The sequence below is a fragment of the Microplitis mediator genome, chromosome 3 (genome assembly GCF_029852145.1).
Source record: "Microplitis mediator isolate UGA2020A chromosome 3, iyMicMedi2.1, whole genome shotgun sequence".
NCBI lineage: Eukaryota > Metazoa > Arthropoda > Insecta > Hymenoptera > Braconidae > Microplitis > Microplitis mediator.
Window position 1 is genome coordinate 2,328,832 of NC_079971.1, and position 10,069 is coordinate 2,338,900.

Sequence of the window (10,069 nt, forward strand, 5' to 3'; positions counted from 1 at the left end):
CATCCAAAAAATTATTATGCTCATACGAAAAATTATTATGCTCTATCACAGTACTTACTACGCGAGAAACTTATCGATAAGCTTTAATATAACAATAACTTTCATACATTTTAATAATTCTGATGCGGCAAAATAATTTTTTATAAGAGCATAATAACTTTTTGGACCCTTCACTTCCTGTTTCAAGTTTGACTGACAGCATAATAAAAATTCGTAGGCTTCGAGCAATAATTCCAATTACGATATTTTTTTCCGCAATTAGATTTTCTAAAATTTACTGAAAAAAAGTTTTGCCAAAAATTCATATAATAAATATTTATATATAATCATCATTAAAAAAAATATATATATGTAGAACAACATACCACTTGCTAGAGAAGAAATCCGTAAGAGATTATTCATCCTCAACATTTGACATTGAACTTTATATCCAACACACACACGTCCGTAATACACATAAACATACACAGACTCACTTAAGCATGAAGCACTAAAAATAGTGTAACATTGAACTATACCAACATGCACACCCTGACCGTTAAAAAATAAGGGTGTGAACTGCTCATTAGCTTAAATTGTTATCACAGTTAAAAGGTTACAAAGAAACAATTATAATAACAATGATTACTAATTACTTGTACTATTTTATTACTGTAATTATTACTTCTGTAATTACAATCAATGAACATAAATTTAACATGAATGTCAAGGTAATCATATATTTTTAATTTCCACCTGACACTTGAAAAATTGTTTTCATAAAATTAATTAAATTTACAGCAATTAATTTTCATCATTTAAAAATAAACGCTAATTATATTAAAATATTCATAAATAGTTTTTTAATTAGAGGGAGATTTAATTTAATTTAAAATGTATTAGCTGATAAATGTCCGAGGAGAGATAGAGGAGACAGATAAACTGTTGATTAAATTAATGGGGTTTGTGCACGATATAAATTTATATATCTCGGGTATAGAATATTAATCCTACTACTGATGATTACCTAAGGTTGTTCACAATGTTTACACAGCAAAGAGACATGTAGACTGATGATGCTTCTGAGGCTTCTGTTGATCCGAGCTGACCGACACTCACGTTCACGGTGTGCCACTACGTCATGTCACCTACTCCTCTGCAAAGCAGTTCGTGTTGGAGGCTACTTTGTGACCGTTCGACCGTATTTTATTGGCTGTTTATACCCCACTCGATATAGAAAATTCATGCTTGCGTTGGTTAATCACGTTACTTTGGAAATATTACTATACTTAGTAATAAAAAATAAATAAATTTATGCAGAATAACAGAATTTAAATATTGTTCCATTGACATTCTTCTTACAGTAGTGGGCGGGATATAAATAAAATATTTTAAAGATTTATTGTTTGTGATAATTATTAATTATTCTTTTGAAATAAAAAAAAAAATATGTCAGGTATTCGAATTTTTTTCATTTTTAGGTAGATTTCTTTAGAAATCGTACTATTGCAATGGGTCTCATGATCGAATTATCAAAGAATTTTGCCACCATATATTTTATTTTACCTAGTAGAGTCAAAAAATACCATCCACTCAAAAGTTTCTATATGTATATATTAGGGTGGGTTGAAAAAAAACTTTTTTTTTGTTTTTCTTAGCATGAGGGTAGAATTTGTACCTTATAAAAAAAAAAAAATTTTAAGAAAAAAAAAATTTTTTTACTCAACATTTTGAGGTGGCCCACTTGTTTTTTAAATAAATAATTGATGAAACGGGGTAGTTCCAACGAAAAAATTTTTTTTTTGTCCAAAATCGTGGAAAACATCTAATAATTGTCGAATGTGTTTTTTTTTACTTCACTTTCAATTTAATTCAAAAGAAAACGCTTTTCATTTTTTGGATTTTTTACTTAAATTACAAAAATAATAGGAAAAAAATTTTTTCAACTCCTGACTTTCAATTAGCTTTCACGGGGACACCCTACAGATTCTAGAACACCATGTAATTTTTTTCGTTGGGACTACCCCGTTTGATCAATTATTTATTTTAAAAACGATTGGGCCACCTCAAAATGTTGAGTAAAAAAATTTTTTTTTTCTTAAAATTTTTTTTTTTTTATAAGGTACAAATTCTACCCCCATGCTAAGAAAAACAAAAAATAAGTTTTTTTTCAACTCACCCTAGTATATATACGATATAACGCGCCTTGTCATCACGATAGCGCCCGCAATTCTTAACGGATCTTAATAAAATTTTATAGACTTATTTATTGGACGATTACCTTGATCAAGTTCGAAGATGAGCCCAATCGGTCGATTAGTTTGGAAGTTGTGGGTGTTTGAAATTTTTATTGATTTTCATAAAAATGAATTTTCTGGCTTTATCCTTAAATAACTTTTGAACCGAAAATGATAACTCAATTCTGTAAAAAATATCTCAAAATTTAGACGATTAGCTTTAATTTTCACTGTAATACTTGATTTTTCAAAACATCTTTTTTAACAATTGGATGATATCGAAAATTTTACAAAAAATAAAAAAAGGTTATTTTTGCAGCTTAGTCTTCTAATAACTTCTAAATGATAAGGCATAACTCATTTCCTTGAAATTCATGTTTAAGCTTACAAAATAAGTATTAATTACACTATTGTAGCTTTATTGTATTTACATAAGAAATCTACCTCTCCACTCCGGGTAAGGCTGGATGGCGCCTTTTTTTATTATTATTTTTATTACTATTCATCTTGACATCCAAAATGTGTAAATATCTAAATTTATCATGGGTATTGTGGACAATTGATTGGTTAATTAATCAAACATCAATTTTTTAAACGACGTTTCGTCACTTTAGTATTGATGTATGGGAGAGGGGGGCAGGAAATCTAGTCATCCAGGATTTTGTACTTTCCAATTTTTTTTTTTTTTCCGTTGCGCAAAGAATGTCCCGATCTTCAAGTTCATTATTATTGTGACTTTTTCAAGTACTCAAATTTGTTGATTATTAGTCAAGTTAAAATTTAAATGTACGATCATCAACCAAAAACTCAGCTCTTTGGAACAAAAAAATCGTTGCAATAGTCCCGATTTTCTTATACTAATTAATAATTGTTCTAACTAATTCACAGCTTAATCAAACAACTATTTAAGTTTAAAGTAAAATGTCTATAACAGTACGCATGTTAATGACAATTGACGAAACGTCGTTCAAAAAATTAATGTTTGATTAATTAATCAATCAATTGGCCATGATACCCGTGATAAGTTTAGATATTGTTATTATTATTATTTTTTTTGGGATAAAATGGTTAATTTATAGTTTTTGTCAATAAATTTTTTCAATAAAAAATTTTATTCAAAGGAATTTTATTATTTTTAATTGAAATTCACAAGGGATCAAGTAAAAAGAAGAAAAAGTATTAGAGGTCACCCTCGAATTATGTAACGGCCTACAAAGGAGGTAAGAGGATTTGTTATTTGTTACAAGGGGATGAAGGTCAGTTGGGAATAATGTCATGTAACAAGGAGTCTTGACTTCTCGTACATAATATAGTTTTTTTTTATTAAATATAAATTTGAATTTATATTTCGGAATGGAAGAAATAATCACAAAAAAAAATATTATTATTATTATTTTTTGTCAGAATAAAAACTTTGTAAGGATTGTCCGGGTGCCCGTATCTGACTCTCAATAAAAGTTCAATATCATGGAAATATTTAATCGATTATTGACAAGTTTAGTGAAGAGGTGACAGTCTATTTTTATGAGATTTTTTAAAAACGTCACAATTTTTAGAAAATAAAGCTGTTGCTTGTTAATTTTGGTTGAAAAAATTTTTTTTTTAAGTGACCCATTTTAACCCCTACGCAGTACAACTTGAACATTTATATTTTAAAAAGTATATTAATAATTCTTGATAAAATCTTTTTTTGTTTTTACAAAATTGTGGTTCAAATAATTTCGTATTTTTAAAATTCTGAAATTTGGAATTTATGGAAATTTTGTAAAAACTTGTTTGTGAAAATAAGTTTTTGTTTTTAATAAAGTCCGTTGTACTCCGATTTCTTTAACTTTGATAAGTAATAAAAACATTGGTTTTGTTTTATAGAGTAATAAAATTTTATCGTGAAAATAAAAAAATAAATAAACCATCAATTTCAATATCGACACAATTCTGCTAAAGTAATTACAAAATGAACGTCTGTTTGAATTTATAAAACAATTTATTAAACTTCTGCTGTATATACTTTTAGATCTAACAATAAAAATTTTATTATCTTAATAAAAAAAATTTATTGTCAAGCTTATGAATATATTTTTTTTTTTTACAAGAAAATAAAACTTCTACTTTAATTTACCATTGAAATAACAAAGAAATAAAAATAATAATTTTTTGGACGAGTATCAAAAAATAATTTAAATAAATAAATAAAAGTTTTGAAGAAAATGCAGAATAATAAAAACGATAATAATTTTCAATTCAATGAACAATTCATTCATTTCACTTGACGGATTGGATTATCGAGTTTTCATCATCTCTTATATTTTCTTGATTGCATTACTTTTCACGATAATAAGTGAATAAAAAAAAATTTATTGTACTTCCTTTGATATTTGTAGGCAATCAGATAAAATTATTGTTCTATAGAGAATTTCATATATAAAATCATTATTATTATTATTGGTTAGTTTAGTAACAATCAATTTTGTACAAACATTATTATTTTTTTTACCATAACCGGAAGTTTGAATGCCTGCTCTGTTTAGAGGGAAGAAAGTTGTTTATATTTTTTTGTCAGAAAACAAATGATAAAAATCTGCGCATGCGCTATTCTTTTCACAAACAGAGGCAAGAATTTAAACTTGGCCCGGGTAGGCAATCAGACACGTGGGTTAGAATGTCCTACTTTCCTTCCTTGGTGTGTAATATACTATTATTATGTACCCAGGAAAAAATAATTTAGATCTGCGTTGATCTACGTTAGGTTTGCGAAGATCTCATTTTTCTAAAAATTAACTTTATTATCACTTTCTCTTCAAAATTTTGCTGTTTATTATTTTTGATCTAGTTAACGTCAAGTTTGCGTCAAGTCTTGATGTTTCAAGTTTTGACTAATACGAGTACAATATGAACCACAAGTTGACGTAAATCTAGAGCCGAAATTGGAATGCAAGTTAACCTAAAAATTTGCCTTCAAGTTGCGGAAAAAAATTTGGAACGCAAAAATTACTTCCAAATTGACTACAAGGTATACCGTCAACTATTTTCACCATCAAGTTTTTCGGGTGATAAGACCGATGATCCGACGACAAATGATCCGCGACATTTGATCCGTGGATAATTGATCTTCCGATAATTTATCCTTACGACAATAGATCCAAGTGACAATTACGGTGTGTAAGATTACCATTAACTCTTTCAAATATTTTAATTCCGAAAAATTTCTAACAAGTAATGGTCTGATTCTCTTTGAAATGGTACAGTATTATTGCAAGTGCATGGGTTTATATATTTTATATGTCTACGCACACAAAACCCCTGAAAAAAAAGCACCGTACTATTTCAAGCGTATAGGTTTACATAATTTGTATTTCCACGCACACAAAACCTGAGAAAAAAGGGATACTGTATTATTTTTTTGTCGATATTTAATCTTGAGGATATTTTGTCGATTGTTGATTTACATGTATGAGGTATTTTTGGATGAATTGTCTTAAAGATTATTTGTCCGTGGATATAATGTCATGCGGATCAAATGTCGCGGATCATACGTTTTTGGATCAATCGTTACGTAATCAGTTTTTCGTCAACTTGACGTCTACTTGCTGTAGATTTCCGCCAACTTGCAATCAAAATGGCTATCAGAGTAGATTTACGTTACTTCCAGCAGATCTACGGAGATCAACATAGATTTCATATAGTTGCCAGACTTTTTTTTTCAAGTTATTTTAATTCCGCTGACTGTTTGTAATCCGAAATTTCAAGTTATATGTAATTAATCACATGATTTGCTTCAAATAAACTTTTCGGTCAGTTTAATGTCTAGCTAATGTATAAAGTAAACTAATTTACGATTACATATGTTGACCAATTTTAAAGTTTAATAAAGTTTGTTTCTCGTGGTAAATCTGATTCGCTAGTAGAGTTCGAATACATTGTGAAAACAAATTATTTAAGCCGAACAACATATATTTATTGGTCATACTAAAAAACTATTGTATGAAAAGTTTCAAATAAATCGATTTATTTGACTCAAATACATTTTTCTTTTAATAAATATAGTAATTTTGAATAAAACAGAGCGTATTTATAACTTGGGCACTCAAGATTATCTAAAGTATCAGAATCATTAATAATATTAAATTTAATTAATTATGATAATAATTAATTTTCATTAGAAAAACATATTTCCCAACAATTTGAAACTTTTAATAAAAGGTATCAACTTACGGAAGTTGTTAAGCCGGTGATGAAATTACTGATAGATGGATCGCGAGTATCATCGGATGAACGACAATTACAAATGAGCTTTTCACGTTGAAACAACTCGTGTAGTAGTCATTAACAATAATCGATTAATTAAGCGTTAGCTTTTATCAGCATGACTCACATCGTTTCGCATCACATGGATTCTATTCGTTACAGAATATGTGTTGTCATTGTTCATTGTCTATGTCTATGTTTGTTCATCTTTATCCATATAGCCTATAATTCTATAGATGCTATTGACTATTAACACGATATATTATTTCCGAAATTACTACATCAATTTCCGTTGGGCTAATAATCCTAATTGTTGTTCGAATTACGGAAATTGCCCTTGCAGACTACTTCCATACTGACAATTCTTATCATTAAAACAAACAATTTTATAAAATACACGGAAAAAAAATTGTTGTTGAGGTATCCCTACACGGAGAGAAAAAAATAGTAATGATTACTATGCTACATAGTAACCAGACTCATTTTTTGTAAAATGGTAAATAATGCTATGTAGAATAGGACTCATTACCATTTTTCTGGTAATGATTACTATGTTACATTGAAACAACTAAAATGGTAAAAATCGCTATCTAGCATGGGAATCAGGGCTATGTAGAATGGTACTCAGTCCCATGCTGGAATAGCTGTCGTTACAGTTTAATAAGTGAGACAAGAAAGTAAACATGCGCGGACATTTGCGCAGTAACCTATGTGTATGTGTTACATGTATATGTGCGAAGTATATTATTAAATATTTTAATTTATTTAATTATTATTTATCTGTTATCAAAAAATGATATTTCATTTTGAGCAATATCTTAATTATTTCAATAGATTAATTCAATTTCTACATATATCTATTTATAGTAACCTGAGTAATTTGTTTTGTCATAACCTTATTTACTAAAAATGAAATAAATAAAACATCGTAAACGTTACTAGGTAACATTGTAGCCATATCCATTTACATAGTTCTCTCGTCAATGTAGAATAGTAATCACTTCTATGCTAGCATAGCCACCGTTACTATGTAGAATGGGGGGGATTACTCTGCCCGGTGACTCTCGACGTTAAAAAATCCTCGTTTCTATGTAACATAGTAATGGTTACCATTCTACATAGGAATTATAACTATTTTTTTCTCTCCGTGTAGTAGAAATGATATCGAGTTTTTAGCCAGTAACTAGCCAGTTTAACTAGACTTAAACCAGTAACTGGCCAGTGTAATATCGAGTTTCTGTCAAATAACTTGCCAGTTTTACTAGAGATCGAGCAAAACATGGCGGCTTTAGTGAAACTATAAATTTTGAATATTGAGGTTATCAAGGGTTATAAAAAATTGTCAAATAAAATAAAAATAATGTTTAATAAACGATATGACATAAACGTTTAATTTATATTTATTTATATTATGAAATATATAACATCATTAGATTAATAGAATAACAACAATAAATCTGACAATAAAGTAATTATTTGATTTCATCGCCTACAGTCGCAATTCATTTATTGTGTCAACTTTTTTTACCGCATCCATTTTGTAATATATTTTGTAAAATATTTCCACGTTAACATACACAAATTTTAATTAATTCACACTGTTTTTTAATATTTTTTAAAACAACGCCGCGTACAGGTTAACAGAAAAAAATAAACAGACACACACTAGTAAAGGTACAGTGTCGGTGTGACCAATGTTTATGACTTAGTTGTAGGTGGCGCGATTTCGAGTTTTTACTCGATATCACTGGCCAGTTACTGGTTTATATCGAGTGAAAACTCGATTATTTCTACTAGGGATGGAGTGAAATTAACTTCGGAGGGAAGTTTATTTTAACATTAAAATAACGGATAGGAGTAAATGAGTAAAGAAATAAAATCCACATTGTTCCCCTGATAGAAGAAAATTTCAAAGTGATTTTTTAAAAAACTCCAGTATTTCGAGTGTCGGAATGAATTCGCTTTGAAATGAAATCCCTATTCGCTCTGAATGTGATCCCGATTTTTTTACAGCGTAGTAATTTTTTCTCAAGCTTTATTTTCAAAAGAAAACTTTAAACACAGAATGAAGAACGAGACTCTGTGCAGTAGTCTATTATCTCGCAATCTAAATTTTAATATTTGAAAAATTTTCATTTGTTCAAAAAATAAACATGAACGAAGTTTTCGTTTATTGCGCGAATGTAATAAGGGTAGTATCGTTCGTCCACTTGAGAGTAATAAAGAAAAAAGACTCAGTCTCCCCCCCCCCCCCCCCCCTGACCCCGTAAATGAAGAGCAAATAAAATTATAGAAAAGAGGTCAATCGAAAAATTTGACGCTAATAAGATGTTTTAATTGTTATTTAAATCTACTTTGAAAACAATTTAAACAATTTTAAGTGTTTAAAGTATTTAACAAAGTAATTAAAATTTTTAAAAAATAAAAATAACAAATAACAAATTGAGGTATTGTTATAATTTGAGCAAGAAAATCTTTAATAACATTATTGTCGAGCGGTTAAATAAGAATCATTTGTAGTGAAGTTGGATATTAAGTTGTGTATGTGTATAAGCTTCTTTTTTAGTGGTATACTGTGCCATCGTTATCTTCTTTTTTTTTTTTACTCATATATAATAAGTAGTTTTCTGCATGTACTGTGTAGATATAGAATATAACCAAGGGAACCAAGAAAGTCTGGTGGTGTTGATACTCTTAGAGAAGTAAAGAGAGTCAGTGTAATACTGGTTGAATGAGTCTCGTGAATATTCAATGCTTGGTAAGACTGCGAGATTTCATCAAAGAAGTATACTAGTAGTTGTAAGGGAAGAAGATGATAAAGGAAAATAAGAAGAAGAAGAAGAAGGAAATAACGTAAAAGGAATGAAAAAGATTGCCGCGATGAATGCATACGTTCAAAGTCTTGCTGCATTTTCTAGGTCAATATCTTTGGCTAAATATTGTACGATTTTAAACTTCTGATATGAAAATTCAAAATGGTAAAAAAAATGAAGTCATCAAGTAAAAGACTATTGAACTGAATCGTCAAATTTAAAATATTGATAAGCTGACTCAACTCTTAATAACGTTGGGTCAACTTCTTTTTTTGGGGGTGGTCCGTTTTGCTCACCCGGGAAAAAAATTTCTATAGCAACTGTATATAAATTGCGCACCACAAGCGCGAAAGCTGAGTGCTTATGAACGGCTACTTTTTTTTCGACTATTTTATTTAACAAAAACATTTCTACACTCTTTTAATTACACCAAAATGGGTCAAACTGCATACTAGCATATAGAGAATTTATTAAGGAACAATTTGAACCTAATATTAAGTCGATTCGTTATTTAATTAGTTTAAAATAAATTATTTTAACTCAAGAAACCAGTGCTGTCAATTGTTACGTATGAAACTTCGTAAACACGATAACTCTCGATAGACACAATTAATCGGCCAAACTTTTTTTTTATTATCTTTGTATTCTTTATCACAAGAACCCTATGGAAAATCACTAGCTAAATCCTTTTAGTTTAATTGTAATTAATTAAAAACGTAAAACTGATTATTCACGAAAAATTAAGCGGCCATTTTTATTTTTACTGTTGTTATTATTTTTTTCATTTTTTCTCTC

The 10,069-nt window shown here is 28.9% G+C and overlaps 1 protein-coding gene across 3 annotated transcripts in view; it reads right to left on the reverse strand.

Moving 5' to 3' along the window:
- The window catches only part of LOC130665876 (phosphatase and actin regulator 4A), a 215,155-nt gene that overhangs the window by 177,652 nt on the left and 27,434 nt on the right, over window positions 1-10,069 (reverse strand). The window contains exon 1 of one of the 3 annotated variants that reach the window (XM_057466505.1): window positions 366-513. The exons of the other annotated variants lie outside the window; for them this stretch is intronic. Within the exon in view, the coding sequence (XP_057322488.1) occupies window positions 366-411 (46 nt within the window). The 5' untranslated portion in view covers window positions 412-513. Of the gene's footprint in view, window positions 1-365; window positions 514-10,069 lie in introns of those variants that run through there. 3 annotated transcript variants of the gene reach the window in all.